This window comes from Engystomops pustulosus, chromosome 2, assembly GCF_040894005.1.
Source record: "Engystomops pustulosus chromosome 2, aEngPut4.maternal, whole genome shotgun sequence".
NCBI lineage: Eukaryota > Metazoa > Chordata > Amphibia > Anura > Leptodactylidae > Engystomops > Engystomops pustulosus.
Genome location: NC_092412.1, coordinates 11,773,772 through 11,801,771, shown reverse-complemented (window position 1 = coordinate 11,801,771; position 28,000 = coordinate 11,773,772). Strand labels below are relative to the sequence as shown.

Below are 28,000 nucleotides of genomic sequence, written 5' to 3'. Positions count from 1 at the left end.
AGTCACAGCACCTAACCTCAGGGTAGCCAATATAACCATGTTGCCCCCAAGTAGACTATGTTCACAGTGACCCCAGCGTAGAGAATATTGTCAGAGTGCCCTCAGAGCAGCCACTGTCGTCGCAGTGACCCAACTGTAGCCAAATTGTGGTTTTACCACATTAGCCATAAGCCGGCCCCACAATAGCCAATACAGTCCTGGTGTCCCACGCATCACCCAAATTAAGCACAGCGCCCCCACAATAACCAGAGCCACACAGTAGCCATAATAATCAGTGTCCCCCACAACGCCACAGTAGCCAGTAGTCACTCTGTTGTGGGCCAATGTACTGTGACTATTGGCTAATTTAGTGCAGTTTCCCACAGCAGCTGCAACAAAAGTAAAGGAAGAACTCGTCGTCAGACTCCTGGTCCTGCTCCTATTTTATAAACTGCTGTGAGAAAATGAAAGCTGAGCGCTGATTGACTTTTGGTGAAGAGTCCCGCTCACAAAGGCCTTTCCCGGCCTACGGACGCTGAAGGCAGTGATCGTGCCAGGCAGGTGCTTTACTATGATCGTGCTGCCTGCAAAGAGCCTTCATCTGACCGGCCTGCGAGAGATGATGGAGACGGCAGGGTCACAGGTAAAATGCAGCCCCGCACCACAACTTGAAATATCGCCTACAAGCGCGGCGGCGGCGGCGGGGAGGAGGAGGAGAAGCACATTCACTGCCAGGCGCAGATCGGGAGCGCCCACCACCTTCACACTTCCTCCTCTGAGAGAAAGAAGAAATGGGCTACACCAACCTCCTTCATAGGAGAACTTATGGACTCTACCATCACCCTTACCTCTTCTGAGACCAAAAAAAAGAAAAAAATTGGAAAGTGGACTGGTCCGTTGCATCCCCTGTGAAGGGGAGAACGAGTCAGTTATTTTTCAGCCGCTGCCGTCGACGACGACGTTTGCAGAAGGGGGTATTCATGTTTAAAAGTTTTAACATTGCTACTGGTCAGACGCTAGTCCAACTTGCTGTGCTCCTGGGGGCTGCTTCCAGCAGGCAGAAGGCATTTTCGTCTTCCTCACAGTGAACTCCATCTTGAACTTTTCTTTCTAGGCCAACCCCACCTCAGGGTTTCCATACTCAGTTGGGACCGTGGACTTTGCTTACATAGTGTGATTTAGTGTAGAGTCAGTGAGCCGAGAGTTGCTCCACAATCTAAGTGGCTAGTCTGTGACTACAGTACTGATTTGTCACAGGTAGGAGTAGAATTTTGGACTTCATAGGTGACATGTCTTCTCCACTGGTTTCAGAACTTCATGGTGAACTTTCCCTGCCATGACTTATTGTTCCATAATTTTTCACCAGACGTTCTTCGAGGAGCCAAAGTGACATCTCCCCACTGCGCCCCTAAGAAATACAAAGTCACTTACATTCTGTTATCCAGGTGGAATTATAATGAATTTTGCTGCCACATATTGAGATTCAACGCTCCGCCTGTGAGCCAATCCATGGCCGTACCCCTCACACCACAGCTGACCGGGCTGTTTTACCTACACATATCATACATACCTACCCCCCAACCACACATATACACACACACATAAATATACCAATACGACAAAACAAAATGATTGTAGTGCTTTTGCATGGGGCACTGGATGATGATAGTGATGAGGTAGGGGGCACTGGATGATGATAGTGATGATGCAGGGGGCACTGGATGATGATAGTGATGATGCAGGGGGCACTGGATGATGATAGTGATGATGCAGGGGGCACTGGATGATGATAGTGATGATGCAGGGGGCACTGGATGATGATAGGGATGATGCAGGGGGCACTGGATGATGATAGGGATGATGCATGGGGCTCTGGATGATGATAGTGATGATGCAGGGGAACTGGATGATGATAGTGATGATGCAGGGGGCACTGGATGATGATAGTGATGATGCAGGGGGCACTGGATGATGATAGGGATGATGCAGGGGGCACTGGATGATGATAGTGATGATGTAGGGGGCACTGGATGATGATAGTGATGATGTAGGGGGCACTGGATGATGATAGTGATGATGCAGGGGGCACTGGATGATGATAGTGATGAGGTAGGGGGCACTGGATGATGATAGTGATGATGTAGGGGGCACTGGATGATGATATTGATGATGTAGGGGGCACTGGATGATGATAGTGATGATGCATGGGGCTCTGGATGATGATAGTGTAGATGTAGTGGGCACTGGATATTGATAGTGTTGATGCAAGGGGCACTGGATGATGATAGTGATGATGCATGGGGCTCTGGATGATGATAGTGTAGATGTAGGGGGCACTGGATGATGATAGGGATGATGCAGGGGGCACTGGATGATGATAGTGATGATGCAGGGGCTCTGGATGGTGGACGGGGCCGGTGACAGCTCCTCGGGATGTCCTATCCATGGACAGGGCAGGACGGGGAGGCCGGGGCCGCCTGTGTGTTACCCTCCCGCGCTCTCGGCAGCCCCAGCTCTTCCCCGGATGGGCAGATCCTGTGGGGAAGATCCCAGTGACGGCTGCACACGGTCACAGAGGTTGTCGGGGAGTGTGGAGTCAGGGGGGGAACGCGCGGGCCTGTCCGCTGGTGTCCGCTAAGGGGCTGCTCTCCCGGGCAGGGAAGCACACGGGCAGAGCGGAGCATCCCTCAGGCCCGAGTCGGCAGCGGCGCTAGAACCAACCATGGCCAGAACCAAGCAGACCACCCGCAAGTCCACCGGAGGCAAAGCGCCCCGCAAGCAGCTGGCTACCAAGGCCGCCAGGAAGAGCGCGCCTGCCACCGGCGGAGTCAAGAAGCCTCACCGCTACCGCCCCGGTACCGTGGCTCTCCGCGAGATCCGCCGTTACCAGAAGTCCACCGAGCTGCTCATCAGGAAGCTGCCCTTCCAGCGCCTGGTCAGAGAGATCGCTCAGGACTTCAAGACCGACCTGCGCTTCCAGAGCTCTGCCGTCATGGCGCTGCAGGAGGCCAGCGAGGCCTATCTGGTCGGCCTCTTCGAGGACACCAACTTGTGCGCCATCCACGCCAAGAGAGTCACCATCATGCCCAAAGACATCCAGCTGGCCCGCAGGATCCGCGGCGAGAGGGCCTAAGTCCTCCCCGGGCGGGTACCGTCCCACACAACACAAAGGCTCTTTTCAGAGCCACCCACATCCTCCACAGGACGAGCTCAATAACCCCCACCTCCTCACACCCCACGTGTACCCTGCAGCCGGGGCGCTGCCTTCTATGACCGCTTTTCTACAGCCGCCGCCACCTCTCAGGCCTCTTATCTATCTACAGGGAGACGCCGCGCTGCTCCCCAGGCTCCTAGTGCTGTCAGCGATGTCCCCTCCTCCCCAGGACAGGAATCGCTGCCCAGCGACACAAATATATAAAAAGTATATATATGTAAAATAGTAGTCTATTTTGTGTAGGATGTGTAAAGCGCTACGGAATATGATGGCGCTATACAAATAAATCGTAATGGCGGTATAGAGCGTGTTCTGCCACAGCACAAATCCTAAACCACACACCTGACTAGTCACTGCCGAACCACACCCGTTCTGCCTCTCTGGTCACACCCGCAGCTGCGCTCACGGTCACAGTGCGAGGCGTTTGGGTTCTCTACCCCCCCAGTTACCGCCTGAGCTCCACACCTTTTTGGTCGCAAGCCACTGCTGCGCTCCTCGGTGACTCTAGTCCTAGTTAGATCTGCAGTTTTCTATATTTCATCTCTATGTACATGTAGATGTGCACCCCTCCCTCAGTTTGCCCGCCGCTCTCATGAGGCGGGAGTCTTTGTGATGGGGGCCGCACACAGCGATGTAGCAGGGATTGTAGAAAGAGCGGGGGATTCAAAATGATGATACGTTCAGCGTTCAGCCAATAGGTGGCTAGGGGGAGGAGAGCTCAAGGACACGCCCCTTTCGTCACCACCGGTAGTTCTCTATCTGGTCCTCTCACTGAGTATATAAAAGAGACCTCGTCCAACGCAGCTACATTCGTTGTCTTACACGAGAGCGAGAAGATGTCTGGACGCGGCAAAGGAGGAAAGGGTCTTGGAAAAGGAGGCGCCAAGAGGCACAGGAAGGTGCTGCGTGATAACATCCAAGGAATCACCAAGCCCGCCATCCGCCGCCTGGCTCGCAGAGGAGGAGTCAAGCGTATCTCCGGCCTCATCTACGAGGAGACCCGCGGCGTCCTCAAGGTGTTCCTGGAGAACGTCATCCGTGACGCCGTCACCTACACCGAGCACGCCAAGAGGAAGACCGTCACCGCCATGGACGTGGTGTACGCGCTCAAGCGCCAGGGCCGCACTCTCTACGGCTTCGGAGGTTAAGACTCGTACCCACCCGGCTCCATCTCACCCCCAAAGGCTCTTTTCAGAGCCACCCACCTCCTCCTAGAGAAGAGCTCGCACTCTGATGCTTGTTTCATACCGCCGTCTGTAGTCTAACTCTAGATGTCTCCTGTGACTTGTAATGCGCTACGTAATGTGATGGCGCTACAGAAACGTAGCTTATTATCGAGCCCCCGCTGCTGGGGCCGCCGCAGTGCGGATTCTGGCGCTAATGAGAGCTGGTCCGGGGCTGTGTCAAATCAGCCCCGCGGCTGCTGCACAACATCTTTTGCCTAACGGAGGGGGAGGCTTATAGGAGCGGCTGGAGGAGATACCGCGGGCACTACACGTGTAACGGGGTGCATATGGCTGTTAGGCGCCCGGGCCAGATTTGAATTTTACCCTCCCTCCTCCGCACATAATCTCTCAGTGCTGCCGTTTTATGGCTTCTCCTACATACGGGACTGTTCGTTGCATCGCGATGACGCTGCGACAGCCGCAACACCTGAGTGCCTGTGTACTGCTCACACTACCCGGGCGTCTGCCGGGACACGGCGTCCAGGCATCCGCAGGCCACCACAAGAAGCGTCTGACACACAATCACTCGGGGCTCAGCATCTGCTCTAATAAAAGCCGTCAGTCTGACACAACACTGACGAGCGGGCGCGCGCCTGCCTGCCTGCCTGTCTGTGTCACCCGCCTCCCCCGGCTATTTATCCAGGCCGCCTCCCAGTGTCTTATCCAAGCATCCGCTTGGACACCAGGAGACGCTGCAAGTTCCCCATTCCTACATGTTTGTCCCAATAACCGTGTAATATCCCTTGGATTCATGTGTCACCACTGCGCCCATCTCTTCCTGTTGTACAGAGGACGCACCCCGAGTGTTGTTACAACATTCCGCCCTATGCCCGCATGTATCAGTGGCCCCCGGGATGAGCACCAGCGACTGTCACGCCTCACCTAACAGTAGAAACGGCTGATAAGAGATTTACACACGGGGGTACCGTTGTACTTGACTCGGGATCGGGATGAGTGAGAGAAGGGTGAGCTCTGTTGTGGAGAGGGTGGGTGGCTCTTAGAAGAGCCTTTGGGGTGTTTGAGGTGCCGGGTAGGCAGGCGGGAGGCCGCTTACTTGGCGCTGGTGTACTTGGTGACGGCCTTGGTGCCCTCGGACACGGCGTGCTTGGCCAGCTCTCCGGGCAGCAGCAGGCGGACGGCGGTCTGGATCTCCCGGGAGGTGATGGTGGAGCGCTTGTTGTAGTGAGCCAGGCGGGAGGCTTCCCCTGCGATGCGCTCGAAGATGTCGTTGACGAAGGAGTTCATGATGCCCATGGCCTTGGAGGAGATGCCGGTGTCGGGGTGCACCTGCTTGAGCACCTTGTAGACGTAGATGGCGTAACTCTCCTTCCTGGTCTTCCTACGCTTCTTGCCGTCCTTCTTCTGGGCCTTAGTGACGGCTTTCTTGGAGCCCTTCTTGGGCGCTGGGGCGGACTTGGCGGGATCAGGCATGATGCAGCGGTTACTATTATCCGAGACACGGAGAACAATGTCCCGCACCTCCCCGCGCCGCGGTATTTATAGCCGGGCTATGCAAATGAGCGACGCCGGCTGCTCGCCCTGCTATTGGAGGAGCGAGTCGTGTCATCTCCGTGTTCACTGCTGAACCACGCCTCCTCATGCTGGTTGGTGAGTCTAAGAGCCGCGCCTCTATTGGTAGGATTTCAATCCGGCCAATGACAGAGAGTGAGGAGCGGGCGGGAAGGTATAAGAGGCGGCAGGAGGCGGCTGAGCGGCATCAGTCGTACTGAATCTCTAGCATCATGTCTGGACGTGGCAAACAAGGAGGAAAGGTCCGCGCTAAGGCCAAGACCCGCTCATCCCGGGCCGGCCTGCAGTTCCCCGTCGGTCGTGTGCACAGGCTCCTCCGCAAGGGCAACTACGCCGAGAGAGTCGGGGCCGGCGCTCCCGTCTACCTGGCCGCCGTGCTCGAGTACCTCACCGCTGAGATCCTCGAGCTGGCCGGCAACGCCGCCCGGGACAACAAGAAGACCCGCATCATCCCCCGCCACCTGCAGCTGGCCGTGCGCAACGACGAGGAGCTCAACAAGCTGCTGGGAGGAGTCACCATCGCCCAGGGAGGCGTCCTGCCCAACATCCAGGCCGTGCTGCTGCCCAAGAAGACCGAGAGCAGCAAGCCCGCCAAGAGCAAGTGAGCGCCGCCGCCGCTGCTGCTCCAGCACCCGATCCCCACTACACACAAAGGCTCTTCTAAGAGCCACCCACCTCCTCCTGACAGAGCTGCAGCCCCGGGTGTCTCCCCGGTACATCACACACTCTCTCTATACAATACTACGTGTACACCACACATTATACTGCTCGTGTCTGCGCTCCCCCGCCTCTATCGCTCTCCTGCCGGTGTCACTAGTTGCTAGCGGCTACACAAAGGGGATGGATGTGACCGCCCGCCCCGCAGGCTGCGCCCCGACTCTCCGTCACTGGGGGGCGCTGCACCCTCCCGGCCGGGCACGGCATCTCCGGGAGCCGAGGAGGATGGCGCTCGCCCTCCACGCAGGGACGGAGCTGCGGCTGTTGACGTCACACAGAGCGAGCGAACGAGCGGGAGATTCAAACCCCCCCCCAACAACTTTCCGACTGAGAACTAAATGGTTCTACACTAGATCTGCAGGATTGTCCACCAGGTGGCGCTTTTTGGGAAATGGTCACATTGCCCCCAACAGTAGCCAATATAGTCCCAGTGGCGTCAAAAGATTCACAATGCTACCCGATTGGGCAATATTATTACCCCTAAACATATGAAAGAATTAAAAAAATAAATAATAAAGTAGCTAGTAAAATGTAAATTTTATTACATTCAAATACCAATGCTGAACAAGTTAAAATTGACACACAAATGGAGGAACAACATACAGAAACAAACTATTACACAAGGGCCCGAGTGTACACAACAGAAGCAATCAATGGTGTTCCCTGCACTTTTTGCAGTGTACTAAGTAAGTAGTGCCGAAAACGGTCTCAAAACTAATCAGACTCTGACCAAGGCATGAAACAGAAAAGGGTAATGAATAATTCGCACATATGCCCAAAAATAAAGAAATTCCTGCATCCAAAGCCTGCAGGGGAACAGGATTAAAGTGCATAGCAACCACGGACCATTCCTCCTGACGAAGCCGTTTGGCGAAACGCGCGTCGAGGCAATCACCGGGTTGAGACCTTGATACTGGTGACCGGCACACACCATCTAACTCTGCACCAAAAGAAAGGTAAAAAAAACCACATATGTTTCTTAGATAGTGATTGCACAGCGATAAGGAAAACAGTAAGATTTAGGTGCAGTCTAACCTTTGTTTGGCCGGGCAAGTAAGGATGCAATAAGTATTTTATATTCACCAGCTAAGGTCTCTCCCGTTTAGTGCATTAAGTTTTTAATCTTTCTACACTTTTCTACTTTTTCTATGTTTTTAAAACAAATGTTTTTGCTGTCCCCCCTGAGACTTTTTTTCCAGATAATCCCATGGCATTGCTTAACCCCTTAAGGACGCAGGGTTTTTCGGCCGATTTCTCGCTCTCCAACTTCAAAAATCCATAACTTTTTCATTTTTACGTGTACAGACCTGTGTGAGGGCTTATTTTGTGCGTAACAAATTTTACTTTCCCGTGATGTTATTTATTTTAACATGCCGTGTACTGCGTAGCTGAAAAAAAATTCCAAATGTGGAAAAATTGAAAAAAAACGTCACGTGCGTCACGTTCTTGTGGGCTCAGTTTTTACGACTTTCACTCTTCGCTCCAAATAACATGCCTACTTTATTCTTTGGTTCGGTGCGATCGCGGTGATACCAAATTTAGATTTAGATTTAGTTTTAATACATTTTCAAAAATTAAACGAATGTGTACAAAAAAGAAAAAAAAAATTTCGCCATCTTCTGACGCTAATAACTTTTTCATACTTTGGCGCACGGAGATGTGTGAGGTGTCATTTTTTGCCAAATGAGGCGACGTTTTCATTGCTACCGTTTTGAGGTCTGTGCGATATTTTGATCATTTTTTATTTCATTTTTTATGTTATGTAAAAAGGTGTAAAAGTCGCATTTCGGACATTTGGGCGTCATTTCCCGCCTCGGAGGTCACCGCCGTCCGTAACCGTTTTTATATTTTGATAGATAGGGCATTTTGGGACGCGGCGATACCTAATATGTTTGTGATTTTTACTGTTTATTATGTTTTATATCCGTTCTAGGGAAAGGGGGGTGATTTGAACTTTTAATATTTTATTAATTTTTTTTATTTTTTAAACTTTTTTTTTTCTTTTTTTTTTCACTATCTTTTAGACCATCTAGGGTACATTAACCCTAGATGGTCAGATCGCTCCTACCATATACTGCAATACTTCTGTATTGCAATATATGGCATTTTTGCAGCACATTCATTACAATGAGCCACTGGCTCATTGTAACGAATCTGCAGCTGCCAGATAGCCTCGTGTCAAAAGAAGACACGAGGCTACCATGGCAACCGATCGCCGCCCCCCGATGACGTTCGGGGGCGTGGCGATCGAAAAAAAGATGGCGGCGCCCGCGCGCCGCCGTCTTTTAAGTGCCGCCGGCGACTTTGCCGGCGGCAACGGGGGGGTTAATAGCCGCGATCGGTGCTAGCACCGACCGCGGTTATTAGCAGTGGGGGTTTTATGCATTTTGCAAAAACCCCCACCTTTGTATGAAGAGGACTCAGCCCGTGAGCCCTCTTCATACATCCCTTATACCTCTGCGCCGTAGAGCTACGGCGCAGAGCGTTAAGGGGTTAAACTAAGTGAAAGAACCCATGTTTTGTATCTTTTAAAGTTGAATTCTAAATAAAAGATAACTTTTAATACTCTACTGCCACCTAGTGTCGTTTAGTTATAGGTGTAATCGGAAGGATTATAATTGTGGTATATCCAGGAATATCCACCGACGCATTCCTGGAGGAAGAAAGCCATTGCTTTGGACAACATGTCGGTGGATATTCCTGTTTGTCCTTCTGGACCATCCGTACCTTGTGGGTGACGTCACCGGTACATCTGTTTTTACTAGTCTGACTTAGCGAAGCTACCGGCCGGGGCTTCGCTATTGCTCAGCTATTGCTTGGACTACAACGGGGACTATAGTGTGAACCTGGACCAAAGAAATCACACTGTTGGATTCATTTTGCTGGACCCGCGGAAACCCGCTAGAGGGGGTGCTACAGGTTAGTGTTCCACCAAAACATGACAACTGATACCAGCGACGGCAACGGTTCCAATCATACCCATAGCGTGCGCCTTCGTGATCCCTAACATTTTCTTTGCAAGACCGAATAAACCCCGACACGTGTTTCGCCACGATATGGCTTCTTCTGGGAGAGCCGATTGGCCGATATGGTTACACTGCCAGATCCTACCGTAGCCAAAATAGTCACAGTGACCCCAGAAGAAGCCAATATTGTCAAAGTGCCCTCACAGCAGCCACTGTAGTCGCAGTGACCCAACTGGAGCCAAATTGGTAACAATACCACATTAGCCAAAAATAGCCAAATGCCTGCACCACGTCACCCAAATTAAGCACAGCGCCCCCACAATAATCTAAGGACCCCACACAGTAGCCCGGCCAAGGCCACCCCGAAGCCTAAGAAAGTCACCAAAGAGCCCCCACAACTGCCAAAAAGCCACAGTAGCTGCAACAAGTAAAAAAGAAAAAAGGAATTGCGCACCATGAGACCGCTGGATCGTTAGGATTAGTCCACCAGTCGGGCTCAGCTTCCATTTCATAAGCTGCTGCTACGGGACGAGGAAAGCCGAGCTCTGATTGGACGCCACAAGCAACAGAACAGTCACGCTCACAGACACTTCCACGATGCGGCGACCTGCGCAGGGTCACGCGCACCACAAGTCAAAGGCAGCGACTGACAAGGCAGAGCAGCGGGCTTCTACGCCTTACACTACGGCAGAGTCACAGGTAAAATATAGCCCCGCACCAACAACTTGAAAGATTGCCTCCAGGTGCGGCAGCCGACAGGAGAAGCTGGCAGCTCCCCGAGTAGTCGCACATTCACTGCCGTGCGCAGATCGGGAGCGCCCACCACCTTCACTTCCTCCTCTGAGAGAAAGAAGAAATGGGCTACACCAACCTCCTTCATAGGAGAACTTATGGACTGTACCATCACCCTTACCTCTTCTGAGGCTGACTGATTCTCCCCTTCACAAGGGATGCAATGGACCAGTCCACTTTCCCATCACCTTTGCCGCCGCCGTCGACGACGACGACGTTTGCAGAAGGGGGTATTAAATATTAAAAGTCCAACTTGAAAATGCTGCTCACCTGCTGGGAGCAGCCCCGGGGAGCACAACATCTTCCTCACAGTGATCTCCATCTTGAACTTGACTTTCTATGACAACTTGTCAAACCCACCATGGGGTTTCCACACTAGGCTGCCACCATAGACTTGGCTCACTGACACTCTGCGTATGTAGTGTTATTTACAGAGAGTTGTCCCACAATCTAGGCGGCTAGTCTGCGACTACAGTACTGATTTGTCCCAAGTAGAAGTAGAATTTTGAACTTCATAGGTGACATGTCTTCTCCTCTGGGTTTGGAACTACATGGCGAACTTTCCCTGCCATGACTTATTGCTGCACAATTAAACGTTCTATGAGGAGCCAAAGTGAAATCTCCACACTGCACCCCTAAGAACAACACAGTCACTTTCATTACAATTCCACCTGGATAACAGAATGTATTGTGCTGCCACATATTGGAAATATTTAGCTATTTATGGCAGTGGGAGAAAGGCCTTCAGCCATAGCGGTGATGTCAGGATGTCTGCAGTCCACCTGTGAGCCAATCAAAGCCTTACCTCTCACTCCACAGCTGACCGGGCTGCTTAACCTTTATTTCCTCTCGTCCTACAGGCAGCACTGATGGGTAAGAGTCTGGAGTCCTAATTATGACAGAAGAACACAATAACAATGTTAATTAACAATAAATCAATTAACCGACTGCCCTATAAGTATCCTAGGAGTCAAGGAAGAGGCGTGTTTTTTTCTTCTGTCCTAATTAGGTTTACTGCCAGTATCCTCTTGCTCCCCTGAGGCCTGGGCTGTGGTGCACGTCCAGCAGGGTAGAAGCAAATGTCTTACCAGTGGCAATCTTGGTGAAACTACATTCTGAGGCTGTCCTTCCCCCCGTGGTGGCGGAAGTCCAGTATTTTCGGAGTTTCTGGATAAACTCCCCTCCTACTGCGTCTCCCATTGGAAGCGGGAACCGCTGTATTCTCAGGTACGGCTTTTGAATAAGCAGAGAAGTGGAGGTCAGATTTGTGTTGCACTCAATACTTTGGGGTATAGCTGCTGTTTTGCCGCATCTCCCCCTTCCTGAAGCCACCATCTACAATGTACCGTAAGGTGGTTTCTATATTGTTGTGAACAAAGCTCTTGCTAACCTTAGGGCTCAGCGCGTCCCCTGCATCCTTTTCTTATGTTAGAAGGATTTGGTTGTTAGCCCGGGTGTCGCCTCTGACCAGGTGCATTGCATTTCCTGATGGGAATGTTTTAAGGCTGTACTGTTCAGGTATGCTCTCTGCACCTGCCAGGCAGCAGAGTCAGTCTGAGCTTAAGGTTTGTTCCTTTCATGAGTGCCCTTGTTCCTTCATTTGGCATGTCCTAACACTTGTTGTTTGTGTTACAGATGTCCAGCCTTGGTAAAAGGAAGAGAAAGTCTCATCATAGAGACTGTATTAGCTGTGAGCAGCCTATACTGGATGATTGCCCTGATGATGTTTGTGCCCCTTGTGCAGCTCCTGCTCAGACTTCAGGAGGAGACGTATTTTTTCAGTGGATGAAGGAAAAAATGTCTGCTGTATTTGATGAGATGAGTTCAAAGAAAAAGAAGTCTAAAAGACATCATAAACGTAGAAAACATCATAGGCAATCATCTTCTATATCTTTGCCTTCTAGTGGCTGCTCAGAAGCCCAGATAATTTCTGGGGATAGCCCTGAATCGGAAGGTTCTGGGCCAGATGTATCTGAGGATTTTTTTCTGTTTCACAAAGATAAAACCTCTAAATTGATCAAGGCGGTTAAAAGTGTAATGGAGACAGATGAGTCTCATAATGACTCTGTTAACCAAGATGCACTTTTTATTTTCCCAGAAAAAAAAAGCCAAAGTATTGCCTAGTCATCCTGATCTTAAAGTCCTCTTTGAACAGGGTTGGTCTAAGCCTGAAAAAAGATTTGATTTGGGGTCTCGTTTTCGAGCAGTATACAAAATCGACCCTAAAGAATCTGAAGAATGGGAATTGCCTCCCAAGATTGATATCCCAGTGGCTAAACTATCTAAAAAATCTATTTTTCCTGCAGATGAATCTTCTTTACTTAAAGACCCTCTTGACAGGAAAGCTGCGCTATGCTCCGCAGAAGCTATCAACTCTCAGCAGCCATGGCTAAGGCATCTCTTGCTACTGTGCCTGTTGCACAAGCCTTAAGGTTATGGCTAAGCCAGATTGGTCGGGACATTTTGGATGGAGTCCCTAGAGAAGAAATTTATGAGAATTTGTCTTCTGTTAAACTTGCAGGCGATTTTCTGTGTGATTTTTCTCTTGACTCTTTAAAACTTGCATCTAAGAACATGCCAACGGCTAACTCTGCACGTCGTGCCCTGTGGTTAAAGCCCTGGACAGGGGATGTAGCCTCCAAACATCACTTCTGTTCACTTCCCTTCCACCCATCTTCCTTGTTTGGGAAAGACCTGAAGGAGGTGTTGAAGAATCTTAGTGAAGATAAGGGGAACTCTTTTCCACAATTAGCCAGTACCTCCAAAAAACCGAGCTTTCCTCCTAGAAAAGCAAGACCGGAAAGACCTTTTCGTGCATTTCGTAACCGACGTAGAGGAGTTCAGAAGTCTAAAGACAGAACTGTCTTCCACAGTAAAAAAAACGAGAAGCCTGACTTCTGACGCCATGCCAGGTCTGTCTCCAGTAGGTGCAAGGGTGGCAGACTTCGCTCACTTATGGACAGACATCACATCCGATGCTTGGGTACTGTCCACAGTAAAAAACGGATACGCTTTGGAATTCGACAAGATTCCGCCAGAAAGATTTTTGAGTACAAAAATCGAGAAATCTCAGATCCTTCCCTTGTTGCACGAATTTATCCAAAAAAGAGCTCTAGATGAAGTCCCTTTGTCAGAAAGAGGAAAAGGAGTGTACTCCGCCATATTTGCTGTACCAAAGCCAAACAACAGGTGGAGATTAATTATAGACCTCCGCTATCTAAACAGATTCTTGACCAAAATTGCAATCAAGATGGACTCCATAAAATCAGCCACCGCCATTCTACAGCAAAGCAACTACATGGCCAAAATAGACCTGGCCGATGCTTATCTCCACATTCCCATCAGGAGAGGTCACTGAAAATATCTGAGAATAGCAATTGTGACCAATTCAAGAACTCTTCACTACCAGTTCACCTGTCTGCCATTCAGCATTACATCAGCCCCTCGCGTCTTCACCAAGACCACCATAGTTCTGGCGGCTGCACTGAGACTTCGGGGGATTCAGATCGTGCCCTATTTGGACGACTGGCTGATCATAGCAGAGAATCAATCTCTCTTGAAACTTCATCTTCAGATGACAATCGATCTTCTACAACAACTGGGTTTCCTAATCAATTGGGAAAAATCCCTTCTTATTCCAACAACCAGAATTCAGTTCCTGGGGTATATTCTCGACTCGTGCAGTATGACTATTCATCTTCCTCAGGAGAGAATCTTGAAAATCAAGCAGTCCGTGCACTACCTTATCAAGACAAGATGCACAACGGTCAGAACAGCCATGAGGGTCCTGGGTCTGATGACTTCAATAATAGAAGCAGTTCCTTGGGCAAAGGCACATTTCAGACAGCTACAACTCAACATTCTGGCTGTTTGGAACAAATCTCCAGCAGGATTCGACAAACCGATTGTACTAACTCCTCAGACCAGAGTCAGCCTCGGTTGGTGGTTGAGGAAGAATTTGGCGTCCGGCAGATCTTTACGTTTTGTTCAACCCCAGATCCTGACAACCGATGCCTCATCCTCAGGTTGGGGGGCCCACCTCGGCAATCTCTGGGTTCAGGACAAATGGAATTACACAGACAGGACTCTGTCCTCAAATCAAAGAGAATTGAAAGCCATTTATTTAGCCCTGAAATTCTTTCAGACCCAGCTGAAAAAACAGCATGTGAAGGTACAGACCGACAATCTGTCATGTGTTTATTACATAAACAAGCAAGGGGGTACCAGGAGCACACCCCTCATCAAACTGTGTCAAAAGATTATCTCCTGGGCCGAGGAAAACCTTCAGAGTCTGTCAGCAGTCCACATTCGAGGGTCTCTGAACACTCAGGCAGACATTTTAAGCCGCTCTCAACTAAGACCAGGGGAATGGTCCCTGAACAGTGTTATCTTCCAACAGATTGTCAGTCGGTTCGGTTGTCCACAAATGGACATGATGGCGACCAAACAGAACTCGAAGTTGCCAATGTTTTGCTCTCTTTACAGGTCAGACCAACCCTATGCAGTGGATACCCTGTCTCTTCCCTGGACCAACCTGTTCATTTACATATTTCCTCCGATACCGCTCATTCAGAGGATACTTTACAAAATCAAAGAAGAGAAACCAAATGCAATTCTGATCCTACCATTTTGGCCACGCAGAGTATGGTTTCCTCTTGTAATGAGGTTGTCCAAGGGCGAATATTGGAAACTTCCTGCAGTTCCACATCTCTTGGAACAGATGGGGTTTTTCCATCCATCACCAAAGAAGCTACAGCTTACGGCCTGGAGATTGAGAAGAAGACCCTAATAGGTCTAGGTCTTTCATCCAGAGTTATAAAGACATTGTTGTCAGCTAGAAGACCAGCGACCATTAAGTCCTATGGTAGAGTTTGGAAAGTCTTCACATCCTGGTGTTCAGATAATTCTGTATCTGAACCTTCAGTCTCAGATATTCTTACTTTTCTACAGGATGGCCTTGATAAAGGTTTAAAACCTGCTACCTTGAAGCTTCAGGTTGCTGCAATCAATGCTTTAAATAACAATAGATTCTCATCTAATCATTTAGTACGGAGATTCTTCAAGGCTTTAAGGAACATCAAACCTCCTATTAGGCCACCATGTCCACAGTGGGATCTTTCCTTGGTCCTACATCATCTCACAGAACCTCCCTTTGAGCCTATACAGGAAGCTTCTCTCAAATGTTTATCGTGGAAGATCTTCTTTTTTTCAGAGCTGCAAGCCTTATCCTGCAAAGAGCCATACTTACAGATAAGACCAGACTGCATCATACTAAGAACCGTTCCATCGTTTCTTCCTAAAGTGGCCTCAGTTTCTAATTTAAATCAGGAATATTATCTTCCAGCTTTGTGTCCAACTCCTGCTAATGCTCATCAGCAAGTTCTGCATCTTCTGGATGTTAGAAGATCCGTCTTGACTTATCTAGAGAAGACAAAATCTTTTAGAAAATCTGAATCTCTGTTTCTCCAATTTCAATGTCCAAGAAAAGGGATGAAGGCCTCTGCAGCCTCTCTCTCTCGATGGATAAAGCAGAGTATTTCTATGGCTTACAGAGCCTTGGGACAACCTTCACCGTTACAGATTAGGGCTCATTCTACAAGATCTACTGCTACTTCCTGGGCAGAGTATGCAATGCTCTCTATAGATCACATCTGTCAAGCAGCTTCTTGGACTTCTTCTAATACTTTTGCTAAACATTACAGGCTGGATGTCTCCTCAGCTGGCTCAGCCTTTGGCGTATCGGTGCTATCTACAGTGGCTTCGAAAATTTGTCCCCCCCCTTTGATTTGCTACCTAAATCCCATCAGTGCTGCCTGTAGGACGAGAGGAAGATCTAAATTTTGCTTACCTGAAAATTTCTTTTCCTCGAAGTCCAAAGGCAGCACTATTATATTCCCTCCCAATAAAATATTTTTTTTTTTTTTTTTTTTTTTGCTGCATAAAACACGCCTCTTCCTTGACTCCTAGGATACTTATAGGGCAGTCGGTTAATTGATTTATTGTTAATTAACATTGTTATTGTGTTCTTCTGTCATAATTAGGACTCCAGACTCTTACCCATCAGTGCTGCCTTTGGACTTCGAGGAAAAGAAATTTTCAGGTAAGCAAAATTTAGATCATATCATAGATACCCCTCACACACACCACAAGACAACACCAAATGATTATAGAGTTGATGCAGGGGGCACTGGATGATGATAGTGTTATTGTAGAGGGCAATAGATAATGATAGTGTGGATGTAGGGGGGCACTGGATGATGACAGTGTAGATGTAGGGGGGAACGGATGATGACAGCGTTGATGTAGGGGGCACTGGATGATGATGATAGTGTTATTGCAGGGGGCAACGGATGATGATAGTGTTGATGTAAGGGGCTCTGGATGGAGATAGTGATGATGCAGGGGCACTGGGTGATGATAGTGATGATGTAGGGGGCACTGGATGATGATATTATTGGTGTAGGGGACTCTGGATGATGATAGTGCTATTGCAGGGGGCACTGGGTGATGATGTAGGGGGCACTGGATGATGATATTATTGGTGCAGGGGGCTCTGGATGATGATAGTGATGATGCAGGGGCACTGGATGATGATAGTGATGGTGTAGGGGGCTCTGGATGATGATAGTATTGGTGTAGGGGGCACTGGATGATGATAGGGATGATGCAGGGGGCTCTGGATGATGATAGTGATGATGGAGGGGGCACTGGATGATGATAGTGATGATGGAGGGGGCACTGGATGATGATAGTGATGATGTAGGGGGCTCTGGATGGTGATAGTATTGTTGTAAGGGGCACTGGATGGTGATAGGGATGATGCATGGGGCACTGGATGATGATATTATTGGCGTAGGGGGCTCTGGATGATGATAGGGATGATGCAGGGGGCACCGGATGATGATACATTGTGGCTGCGGCCTCCTTGGATGTCCCTGTGGACGGGGCCGGGGCCGGTGACAGCTCCTCGGGATGTCCTATCCATGGACAGGGCAGGACGGGGAGGCCGGGGCCGCCTGTGTGTTACCCTCCCGCGCTCTCGGCAGCCCCAGCTCTTCCCCGGATGGGACAATCAGACTTGTGCGCGGCAGATCCTGTGGGGAAGATCCCAGTGACGGTGACAAGTGCGGGGAGGAGAAGCCGGCAGCTCCCGCGCCAGTGCGATCTCCGCACAATCACGGCGACGCGCGGATCGGGAGGACCATGGCGGAGATCCCGGGGCCCCCCTGCCGGCTCCCGCCCAGCGCCTCCGCCAGTGACGGCTGCACACGGTCAGAGAGGTTGTCGGGGAGTGGGGAGTCAGGGGGGGAGCGCGCGGGCCTGTCCGCTGGTGTCCGCTAAGGGGCTGCTCTCCCGGGCAGGGAAGCACACGGGCAGAGCGGGGCTTCGCTCAAGCACTGACAGTCGGCAGCGGCGCTCAGCGTCAGCCAATAGGAGCGGAGGACGATGCCACTCGGCAGCCAATCAGAGCGCCGCCGTTGTAGATATAAGAGGCGGGAGAGCGCGCTGCTCGCGATTCACGAACTGTCAGCAGAGTTTTGTGTGCGAGTCCCTTCATATCTGAAGATGGCAGAAACCGCGCCCGCCGCCGCAGCTCCCCCTGCCGCCGAACCGGCCGCCAAGGCCAAGAAGCAGCCCAAGAAGGCCGCTGCCGCCAAGAAGAGCGCCAAGAAGCCCTCCGGCCCCAGCGTCTCCGAGCTCATCATCAAAGCCGTGTCCGCCTCCAAGGAGCGCAGCGGGGTGTCCCTGGCCGCCCTCAAGAAGGCCCTGGCTGCCGGCGGCTACGACGTCGACAAGAATAACAGCCGCCTCAAGCTGGCCATCAAGGCGCAGGTCACCAAGGGCACCCTGCTCCAGGTCAAAGGCAGCGGCGCCTCCGGCTCCTTCAAGCTCAACAAGAAGCAGCTCGACACCAAGGACAAGGCGGCCAAGAAGAAGCCCGCAGCGGCCAAGCCCAAGAAGCCGGCCGCCGCCAGCGCCAAGAAAGCGCCCAAGTCTCCTAAGAAGCCCAAGAAGGCTCCCAGCGCCGCCAAGAGCCCCAAAAAGGCCAAGAAGCCTGCAGCAGCGGCGGCCAAGAGCCCCAAGAAAGCGGCCAAGAAACCTAAGGCCGCCCCGAAGCCCAAGAAAGTCACCAAGAGCCCGGCTAAGAAGGCGGCCAAGCCCAAAGCTGCTGCCGCCAAGAGCCCGGCTAAGAAGAAGGCCGCTACTAAAGCCAAGAAGCCCGCGGCCAAGAAGTAAGCGGGAGCCGCCCTGTGCCCTTCCATATAAACCCCCCACAAAGGCTCTTCTCAGAGCCACCACCTCCTCCCCGACAGAGCTCTTACCCACAGCCCGCCGCACAGTATAAGCCGCCGGGTCATACCCCTCCAGCCCCCCGCCGCCACCAGCGTCACACTCCCGGGGACGTGGCCGGACTTCCACATGAGTCGTCCGCTCACTATGGGGGGAACAGAGCATCCCGGGAGGGGGCGAGGGCTTACAGCGTCTACAGTGGGACGGGGCCGCAGAGTAGTGAGCGGGAGGTGATGGGGGTCTATGTGCCCGCGCAGCCTGCATGCTGCTGAGGGTGGAGGCACTGGCAGTGCCCTGTGTGGATGGTGACAGGTGCGGGGGGAGCGCTCTGCAGTGATTGGGGCAGCGGTTGACACTTCCACGCGGGAGGGGAGGTTATCACCGGACGTTACGTCTATCCGCCTCTGTTAGCCAATGGCTGCTCGCTGTTTTTCCTCTTGTTTTGGCGGGCTTACGAATGAGCCAATGAAGTCGATGGGCGGGCTATACTTGAGCCAATGAGGACGAGTGCGGGAGCATAAATATCGCGCTCCGTGCCGGTTTCCTCACATCGCCGCTATTTGTGTGTGAGAGAAAGAAAAAAAAACCATGGCCAGAACTAAGCAGACCGCCCGCAAGTCCACCGGAGGCAAAGCGCCCCGCAAGCAGCTGGCTACCAAGGCAGCCAGGAAAAGCGCGCCCGCCACCGGCGGAGTCAAGAAGCCTCACCGCTACCGCCCCGGCACCGTGGCTCTCCGCGAGATCCGCCGTTACCAGAAGTCCACCGAGCTGCTCATCAGGAAGCTGCCCTTCCAGCGCCTGGTCAGAGAGATCGCTCAGGACTTCAAGACCGACCTGCGCTTCCAGAGCTCTGCCGTCATGGCGCTGCAGGAGGCCAGCGAGGCCTATCTGGTCGGCCTCTTCGAGGACACCAACCTGTGCGCCATCCACGCCAAGAGAGTCACCATCATGCCCAAAGACATCCAGCTGGCCCGCAGGATCCGCGGCGAGAGGGCCTAAGTCCTCCCCGGGTACCGTCCTACAAAACACAAAGGCTCTTTTCAGAGCCACCCACATCCTCCACAGGACGAGCTCAATAACCCCCACCTCCTCACACCCCACGTGTACCCTGCAGCCGGGGCGCTGCCTTCTATGACCGCTTTTCTACAGCCGCCGCCACCTCTCAGGCCTCTTGTCTATCTACAGGGAGACGCCGCGCTGCTCCCCAGGCTCCTAGTGCTGTCAGCGATGTCCCCTCCTCCCCAGGACAGGAATCGCTGCCCAGCGACACAAATATATAAAAAGTATATATATGTAAAATAGTAGTCTATTTTGTGTAGGATGTGTAAAGCGCTACGGAATATGATGGCGCTATACAAATAAATTGTAATGGCGGTATAGAGCGTGTTCTGCCACAGCACAAATCCTAAACCACACACCTGACTAGTCACTGCCGAACCACACCCGTTCTGCCTCTCTGGTCACACCCGCAGCTGCGCTCACGGTCACAGTGCGAGGCGTTTGGGTTCTCTACCCCCCCAGTTACTGCCAGAGCTCCACACCTTTTTGGTCGCATGCCACTGCTGCGCTCCTCGGTGACTCTAGTCCTAGTTAGATCTGCAGTTTTCTATATTTCATCTCTATGTACATGTAGATGTGCAACCCCTCCCTCAGTTTGCCCGCCGCTCTCATGAGGCGGGAGTCTTTGTGCTGGGGGCCGCACACAGCGATGTAGCAGGGATTGTAGAAAGAGCGGGGGATTCAAAATGATGATACGTTCAGCGTTCAGCCAATAGGTGGCTAGGGGGAGGAGAGCTCAAGGACACGCCCCTTTCGTCACCACCGGTAGTTCTCTATCTGGTCCTCTCATTGTGTATATAAAAGAGACCTCGTCCAACGCAGTTACATTCGTTGTCTTACACGAGAGCGAGAAGATGTCTGGACGCGGCAAAGGAGGAAAGGGTCTTGGAAAAGGAGGCGCCAAGAGGCACAGGAAGGTGCTGCGTGATAACATCCAGGGAATCACCAAGCCCGCCATCCGCCGCCTGGCTCGCAGAGGAGGAGTCAAGCGTATCTCTGGCCTCATCTACGAGGAGACCCGCGGCGTCCTCAAGGTGTTCCTGGAGAACGTCATCCGGGACGCTGTCACCTACACCGAGCACGCCAAGAGGAAGACCGTCACCGCCATGGACGTGGTGTACGCGCTCAAGCGCCAGGGCCGCACTCTCTACGGCTTCGGAGGTTAAGACTCGTGCCCACCCGGCTCCATCTCACCCCCAAAGGCTCTTTTCAGAGCCACCCACCTCCTCCTAGAGAAGAGCTCGCACTCTGATGCTTTTGTTTCATACCGCTGTCTGTAGTCTAACACTCATCCCCTTGCCTCTAGATGTTTCCTGTGACTTGTAATGCGCTACGGAATGTGATGGCGCTACAGAAACGTAGCTTATTATCGAGCCCCCGCTGCTGGGGCCGCCGCAGTGCGGATTCTGGCGCTAATGAGAGCTGGGCCGGGGCTGTGTCAAATCAGCCCCGCGGCTGCTGCACAACATCTTTTGCCTAACGGAGGGGGAGGCTTATAGGAGCGGCTGGAGGAGATACCGCGGGCACTACACGTGTAACGGGGTGCATATGGCTGTTAGGCGCCCGGGCCAGATTTGAATTTTACCCTCCCTCCTCCGCACATAATCTCTCAGTGCTGCCGTTTTATGGCTTCTCCTACATACGGGACTGTTCGTTGCATCGCGATGACGCTGCGACAGCCGCAACACCTGAGTGCCTGTGTACTGCTCACACTACCCGGGCGTCTGCCGGGACACGGCGTCCAGGCATCCGCAGGCCACCACAAGAAGCGTCTGACACACAATCACTCGGGGCTCAGCATCTGCTCTAATAAAAGCCGTCAGTCTGACACAACACTGACGAGCGGGCGCGCGCCTGCCTGCCTGCCTGTCTGTGTCACCCGCCTCCCCCGGCTATTTATCCAGGCCGCCTCCCAGTGTCTTATCCAAGCATCCGCTTGGACACCAGGAGACGCTGCAAGTTCCCCATTCCTACATGTTTGTCCCAATAACCGTGTAATATCCCTTGGATTCATGTGTCACCACTGCGCCCATCTCTTCCTGTTGTACAGAGGACGCACCCCGAGTGTTGTTACAACATTCCGCCCTATGCCCGCATGTATCAGTGGCCCCCGGGATGAGCACCAGCGACTGTCACGCCTCACCTAACAGTAGAAACGGCTGATAAGAGATTTACACACGGGGGTACCGTTGTACTTGACTCGGGATCGGGATGAGTGAGAGAAGGGTGAGCTCTGTTGTGGAGAGGGTGGGTGGCTCTTAGAAGAGCCTTTGGGGTGTTTGAGGTGCCGGGTAGGCAGGCGGGAGGCCGCTTACTTGGCGCTGGTGTACTTGGTGACGGCCTTGGTGCCCTCGGACACGGCGTGCTTGGCCAGCTCTCCGGGCAGCAGCAGGCGGACGGCGGTCTGGATCTCCCGGGAGGTGATGGTGGAGCGCTTGTTGTAGTGAGCCAGGCGGGAGGCTTCCCCTGCGATGCGCTCGAAGATGTCGTTGACGAAGGAGTTCATGATGCCCATGGCCTTGGAGGAGATGCCGGTGTCGGGGTGCACCTGCTTGAGCACCTTGTAGACGTAGATGGCGTAACTCTCCTTCCTGGTCTTCCTACGCTTCTTGCCGTCCTTCTTCTGGGCCTTGGTGACGGCTTTCTTGGAGCCCTTCTTGGGCGCTGGCGCGGACTTGGCGGGATCAGGCATGATGCAGCGGTTACTATTATCCGAGACACGGAGAACAATGTCCCGCACCTCCCCGCGCCGCGGTATTTATAGCCGGGCTATGCAAATGAGCGACGCCGGCTGCTCGCCCTGCTATTGGAGGAGCGAGTCGTGTCATCTCCGTGTTCACTGCTGAACCACGCCTCCTCATGCTGGTTGGTGAGTCTAAGAGCCGCGCCTCTATTGGTAGGATTTCAATCCGGCCAATGACAGAGAGTGAGGAGCGGGCGGGAAGGTATAAGAGGCGGCAGGAGGCGGCTGAGCGGCATCAGTCGTACTGAATCTCTAGCATCATGTCTGGACGTGGCAAACAAGGAGGAAAGGTCCGCGCTAAGGCCAAGACCCGCTCATCCCGGGCCGGCCTGCAGTTCCCCGTCGGTCGTGTGCACAGGCTCCTCCGCAAGGGCAACTACGCCGAGAGAGTCGGGGCCGGCGCTCCCGTCTACCTGGCCGCCGTGCTCGAGTACCTCACCGCTGAGATCCTCGAGCTGGCCGGCAACGCCGCCCGGGACAACAAGAAGACCCGCATCATCCCCCGCCACCTGCAGCTGGCCGTGCGCAACGACGAGGAGCTCAACAAGCTGCTGGGAGGAGTCACCATCGCCCAGGGAGGCGTCCTGCCCAACATCCAGGCCGTGCTGCTGCCCAAGAAGACCGAGAGCAGCAAGCCCGCCAAGAGCAAGTGAGCGCCGCCGCCGCTGCTGCTCCAGCACCCGATCCCCACTACACACAAAGGCTCTTCTAAGAGCCACCCACCTCCTCCTGACAGAGCTGCAGCCCCGGGTGTCTCCCCGGTACATCACACACTCTCTCTATACAATACTACGTGTACACCACACATTATACTGCTCGTGTCTGCGCTCCCCCGCCTCTATCGCTCTCCTGCCGGTGTCACTAGTTGCTAGCGGCTACACAAAGGGGATGGATGTGACCGCCCGCCCCGCAGGCTGCGCCCCGACTCTCCGTCACTGGGGGGCGCTGCACCCTCCCGGCCGGGCACGGCATCTCCGGGAGCCGAGGAGGATGGCGCTCGCCCTCCACGCAGGGACGGAGCTGCGGCTGTTGACGTCACACAGAGCGAGCGAACGAGCGGGAGATTCAAACCCCCCCCCCAACAACTTTCCGACTGAGAACTAAATGGTTCTACACTAGATCTGCAGGATTGTCCACCAGGTGGCGCTTTTTGGGAAATGGTCACATTGCCCCCAACAGTAGCCAATATAGTCCCAGTGGCGTCAAAAGATTCACAATGCTACCCGATTGGGCAATATTATTACCCCTAAACATATGAAAGAATTAAAAAAATAAATAATAAAGTAGCTAGTAAAATGTAAATTTTATTACATTCAAATACCAATGCTGAACAAGTTAAAATTGACACACAAATGGAGGAACAACATACAGAAACAAACTATTACACAAGGGCCCGAGTGTACACAACAGAAGCAATCAATGGTGTTCCCTGCACTTTTTGCAGTGTACTAAGTAAGTAGTGCCGAAAACGGTCTCAAAACTAATCAGACTCTGACCAAGGCATGAAACAGAAAAGGGTAATGAATAATTCGCACATATGCCCAAAAATAAAGAAATTCCTGCATCCAAAGCCTGCAGGGGAACAGGATTAAAGTGCATAGCAACCACGGACCATTCCTCCTGACGAAGCCGTTTGGCGAAACGCGCGTCGAGGCAATCACCGGGTTGAGACCTTGATACTGGTGACCGGCACACACCATCTAACTCTGCACCAAAAGAAAGGTAAAAAAAACCACATATGTTTCTTAGATAGTGATTGCACAGCGATAAGGAAAACAGTAAGATTTAGGTGCAGTCTAACCTTTGTTTGGCCGGGCAAGTAAGGATGCAATAAGTATTTTATATTCACCAGCTAAGGTCTCTCCCGTTTAGTGCATTAAGTTTTTAATCTTTCTACACTTTTCTACTTTTTCTATGTTTTTAAAACAAATGTTTTTGCTGTCCCCCCTGAGACTTTTTTTCCAGATAATCCCATGGCATTGCTTAACCCCTTAAGGACGCAGGGTTTTTCGGCCGATTTCTCGCTCTCCAACTTCAAAAATCCATAACTTTTTCATTTTTACGTGTACAGACCTGTGTGAGGGCTTATTTTGTGCGTAACAAATTTTACTTTCCCGTGATGTTATTTATTTTAACATGCCGTGTACTGCGTAGCTGAAAAAAAATTCCAAATGTGGAAAAATTGAAAAAAAACGTCACGTGCGTCACGTTCTTGTGGGCTCAGTTTTTACGACTTTCACTCTTCGCTCCAAATAACATGCCTACTTTATTCTTTGGTTCGGTGCGATCGCGGTGATACCAAATTTAGATTTAGATTTAGTTTTAATACATTTTCAAAAATTAAACGAATGTGTACAAAAAAGAAAAAAAAAATTTCGCCATCTTCTGACGCTAATAACTTTTTCATACTTTGGCGCACGGAGATGTGTGAGGTGTCATTTTTTGCCAAATGAGGCGACGTTTTCATTGCTACCGTTTTGAGGTCTGTGCGATATTTTGATCATTTTTTATTTCATTTTTTATGTTATGTAAAAAGGTGTAAAAGTCGCATTTCGGACATTTGGGCGTCATTTCCCGCCTCGGAGGTCACCGCCGTCCGTAACCGTTTTTATATTTTGATAGATAGGGCATTTTGGGACGCGGCGATACCTAATATGTTTGTGATTTTTACTGTTTATTATGTTTTATATCCGTTCTAGGGAAAGGGGGGTGATTTGAACTTTTAATATTTTATTAATTTTTTTTATTTTTTAAACTTTTTTTTTTCTTTTTTTTTTCACTATCTTTTAGACCATCTAGGGTACATTAACCCTAGATGGTCAGATCGCTCCTACCATATACTGCAATACTTCTGTATTGCAATATATGGCATTTTTGCAGCACATTCATTACAATGAGCCACTGGCTCATTGTAACGAATCTGCAGCTGCCAGATAGCCTCGTGTCAAAAGAAGACACGAGGCTACCATGGCAACCGATCGCCGCCCCCCGATGACGTTCGGGGGCGTGGCGATCGAAAAAAAGATGGCGGCGCCCGCGCGCCGCCGTCTTTTAAGTGCCGCCGGCGACTTTGCCGGCGGCAACGGGGGGGTTAATAGCCGCGATCGGTGCTAGCACCGACCGCGGTTATTAGCAGTGGGGGTTTTATGCATTTTGCAAAAACCCCCACCTTTGTATGAAGAGGACTCAGCCCGTGAGCCCTCTTCATACATCCCTTATACCTCTGCGCCGTAGAGCTACGGCGCAGAGCGTTAAGGGGTTAAACTAAGTGAAAGAACCCATGTTTTGTATCTTTTAAAGTTGAATTCTAAATAAAAGATAACTTTTAATACTCTACTGCCACCTAGTGTCGTTTAGTTATAGGTGTAATCGGAAGGATTATAATTGTGGTATATCCAGGAATATCCACCGACGCATTCCTGGAGGAAGAAAGCCATTGCTTTGGACAACATGTCGGTGGATATTCCTGTTTGTCCTTCTGGACCATCCGTACCTTGTGGGTGACGTCACCGGTACATCTGTTTTTACTAGTCTGACTTAGCGAAGCTACCGGCCGGGGCTTCGCTATTGCTCAGCTATTGCTTGGACTACAACGGGGACTATAGTGTGAACCTGGACCAAAGAAATCACACTGTTGGATTCATTTTGCTGGACCCGCGGAAACCCGCTAGAGGGGGTGCTACAGGTTAGTGTTCCACCAAAACATGACAACTGATACCAGCGACGGCAACGGTTCCAATCATACCCATAGCGTGCGCCCTCGTGATCCCTAACATTTTCTTTGCAAGACCGAATAAACCCCGACACGTGTTTCGCCACGATATGGCTTCTTCTGGGAGAGCCGATTGGCCGATATGGTTACACTGCCAGATCCTACCGTAGCCAAAATAGTCACAGTGACCCCAGAAGAAGCCAATATTGTCAAAGTGCCCTCACAGCAGCCACTGTAGTCGCAGTGACCCAACTGGAGCCAAATTGGTAACAATACCACATTAGCCAAAAATAGCCAAATGCCTGCACCACGTCACCCAAATTAAGCACAGCGCCCCCACAATAATCTAAGGACCCCACACAGTAGCCCGGCCAAGGCCACCCCGAAGCCTAAGAAAGTCACCAAAGAGCCCCCACAACTGCCAAAAAGCCACAGTAGCTGCAACAAGTAAAAAAGAAAAAAGGAATTGCGCACCATGAGACCGCTGGATCGTTAGGATTAGTCCACCAGTCGGGCTCAGCTTCCATTTCATAAGCTGCTGCTACGGGACGAGGAAAGCCGAGCTCTGATTGGACGCCACAAGCAACAGAACAGTCACGCTCACAGACACTTCCACGATGCGGCGACCTGCGCAGGGTCACGCGCACCACAAGTCAAAGGCAGCGACTGACAAGGCAGAGCAGCGGGCTTCTACGCCTTACACTACGGCAGAGTCACAGGTAAAATATAGCCCCGCACCAACAACTTGAAAGATTGCCTCCAGGTGCGGCAGCCGACAGGAGAAGCTGGCAGCTCCCCGAGTAGTCGCACATTCACTGCCGTGCGCAGATCGGGAGCGCCCACCACCTTCACTTCCTCCTCTGAGAGAAAGAAGAAATGGGCTACACCAACCTCCTTCATAGGAGAACTTATGGACTGTACCATCACCCTTACCTCTTCTGAGGCTGACTGATTCTCCCCTTCACAAGGGATGCAATGGACCAGTCCACTTTCCCATCACCTTTGCCGCCGCCGTCGACGACGACGACGTTTGCAGAAGGGGGTATTAAATATTAAAAGTCCAACTTGAAAATGCTGCTCACCTGCTGGGAGCAGCCCCGGGGAGCACAACATCTTCCTCACAGTGATCTCCATCTTGAACTTGACTTTCTATGACAACTTGTCAAACCCACCATGGGGTTTCCACACTAGGCTGCCACCATAGACTTGGCTCACTGACACTCTGCGTATGTAGTGTTATTTACAGAGAGTTGTCCCACAATCTAGGCGGCTAGTCTGCGACTACAGTACTGATTTGTCCCAAGTAGAAGTAGAATTTTGAACTTCATAGGTGACATGTCTTCTCCTCTGGGTTTGGAACTACATGGCGAACTTTCCCTGCCATGACTTATTGCTGCACAATTAAACGTTCTATGAGGAGCCAAAGTGAAATCTCCACACTGCACCCCTAAGAACAACACAGTCACTTTCATTACAATTCCACCTGGATAACAGAATGTATTGTGCTGCCACATATTGGAAATATTTAGCTATTTATGGCAGTGGGAGAAAGGCCTTCAGCCATAGCGGTGATGTCAGGATGTCTGCAGTCCACCTGTGAGCCAATCAAAGCCTTACCTCTCACTCCACAGCTGACCGGGCTGCTTAACCTTTATATATCATAGATACCCCTCACACACACCACAAGACAACACCAAATGATTATAGAGTTGATGCAGGGGGCACTGGATGATGATAGTGTTATTGTAGAGGGCAATAGATAATGATAGT

At 51.4% G+C, this 28,000-nt stretch overlaps 9 protein-coding genes across 9 annotated transcripts; 7 read left to right on the top strand and 2 right to left on the bottom strand.

Moving 5' to 3' along the window:
* Nucleotides 1-2,701: 2,701 nt before the first annotated feature.
* Nucleotides 2,702-3,277, top strand: LOC140119756 (histone H3-like). The gene has a single exon (XM_072139108.1). The coding sequence runs from the start codon at nt 2,702-2,704 to the stop codon at nt 3,110-3,112; it is 411 nt and encodes a 136-aa protein (XP_071995209.1). The 3' UTR covers nt 3,113-3,277.
* Nucleotides 3,278-4,018: 741 nt separating this feature from the next.
* Nucleotides 4,019-4,395, top strand: LOC140117255 (histone H4). Its single transcript, XM_072133748.1, has one exon. The coding sequence runs from the start codon at nt 4,030-4,032 to the stop codon at nt 4,339-4,341; it is 312 nt and encodes a 103-aa protein (XP_071989849.1). The 5' UTR covers nt 4,019-4,029; the 3' UTR covers nt 4,342-4,395.
* Nucleotides 4,396-5,469: 1,074 nt separating this feature from the next.
* LOC140117254 (histone H2B type 1-O-like) lies at nt 5,470-5,850 on the bottom strand. The gene has a single exon (XM_072133746.1). The coding sequence runs from the start codon at nt 5,848-5,850 to the stop codon at nt 5,470-5,472; it is 381 nt and encodes a 126-aa protein (XP_071989847.1).
* A 311-nt stretch (nt 5,851-6,161) lies between these two features.
* Nucleotides 6,162-7,457, top strand: LOC140117253 (histone H2A type 1-like). The gene has a single exon (XM_072133745.1). It carries the CDS (start codon nt 6,162-6,164, stop codon nt 6,552-6,554), a length of 393 nt encoding a protein of 130 aa, XP_071989846.1. The 3' UTR covers nt 6,555-7,457.
* A 10,533-nt stretch (nt 7,458-17,990) lies between these two features.
* LOC140117248 (histone H1A-like) lies at nt 17,991-18,662 on the top strand. The gene has a single exon (XM_072133740.1). It carries the CDS (start codon nt 17,991-17,993, stop codon nt 18,660-18,662), a length of 672 nt encoding a protein of 223 aa, XP_071989841.1.
* Nucleotides 18,663-19,280: 618 nt separating this feature from the next.
* On the top strand, nt 19,281-20,092 carry LOC140117249 (histone H3). Its single transcript, XM_072133741.1, has one exon. The coding sequence runs from the start codon at nt 19,305-19,307 to the stop codon at nt 19,713-19,715; it is 411 nt and encodes a 136-aa protein (XP_071989842.1). The 5' UTR covers nt 19,281-19,304; the 3' UTR covers nt 19,716-20,092.
* Nucleotides 20,093-20,616: 524 nt separating this feature from the next.
* On the top strand, nt 20,617-20,995 carry LOC140117252 (histone H4). The gene has a single exon (XM_072133744.1). The coding sequence runs from the start codon at nt 20,630-20,632 to the stop codon at nt 20,939-20,941; it is 312 nt and encodes a 103-aa protein (XP_071989845.1). The 5' UTR covers nt 20,617-20,629; the 3' UTR covers nt 20,942-20,995.
* A 1,091-nt stretch (nt 20,996-22,086) lies between these two features.
* On the bottom strand, nt 22,087-22,470 carry LOC140117251 (histone H2B type 1-O-like). The gene has a single exon (XM_072133743.1). It carries the CDS (start codon nt 22,465-22,467, stop codon nt 22,087-22,089), a length of 381 nt encoding a protein of 126 aa, XP_071989844.1. The 5' UTR covers nt 22,468-22,470.
* Nucleotides 22,471-22,778: 308 nt separating this feature from the next.
* On the top strand, nt 22,779-24,075 carry LOC140117250 (histone H2A type 1-like). Its single transcript, XM_072133742.1, has one exon. The coding sequence runs from the start codon at nt 22,779-22,781 to the stop codon at nt 23,169-23,171; it is 393 nt and encodes a 130-aa protein (XP_071989843.1). The 3' UTR covers nt 23,172-24,075.
* The last annotated feature ends 3,925 nt before the right edge of the window (nt 24,076-28,000 follow it).

Excerpts from the sequence above, each read along its gene's own strand:
- LOC140119756 (XM_072139108.1), top strand. The coding sequence starts at position 2,702 with ATGGCCAGAACCAAGCAGACCACCCGCAAGTCCACCGGAGGCAAAGCG.
- LOC140117255 (XM_072133748.1), top strand. The coding sequence starts at position 4,030 with ATGTCTGGACGCGGCAAAGGAGGAAAGGGTCTTGGAAAAGGAGGCGCC.
- LOC140117254 (XM_072133746.1), bottom strand. The coding sequence starts at position 5,850 with ATGCCTGATCCCGCCAAGTCCGCCCCAGCGCCCAAGAAGGGCTCCAAG.
- LOC140117253 (XM_072133745.1), top strand. The coding sequence starts at position 6,162 with ATGTCTGGACGTGGCAAACAAGGAGGAAAGGTCCGCGCTAAGGCCAAG.
- LOC140117248 (XM_072133740.1), top strand. The coding sequence starts at position 17,991 with ATGGCAGAAACCGCGCCCGCCGCCGCAGCTCCCCCTGCCGCCGAACCG.
- LOC140117249 (XM_072133741.1), top strand. The coding sequence starts at position 19,305 with ATGGCCAGAACTAAGCAGACCGCCCGCAAGTCCACCGGAGGCAAAGCG.
- LOC140117252 (XM_072133744.1), top strand. The coding sequence starts at position 20,630 with ATGTCTGGACGCGGCAAAGGAGGAAAGGGTCTTGGAAAAGGAGGCGCC.
- LOC140117251 (XM_072133743.1), bottom strand. The coding sequence starts at position 22,467 with ATGCCTGATCCCGCCAAGTCCGCGCCAGCGCCCAAGAAGGGCTCCAAG.
- LOC140117250 (XM_072133742.1), top strand. The coding sequence starts at position 22,779 with ATGTCTGGACGTGGCAAACAAGGAGGAAAGGTCCGCGCTAAGGCCAAG.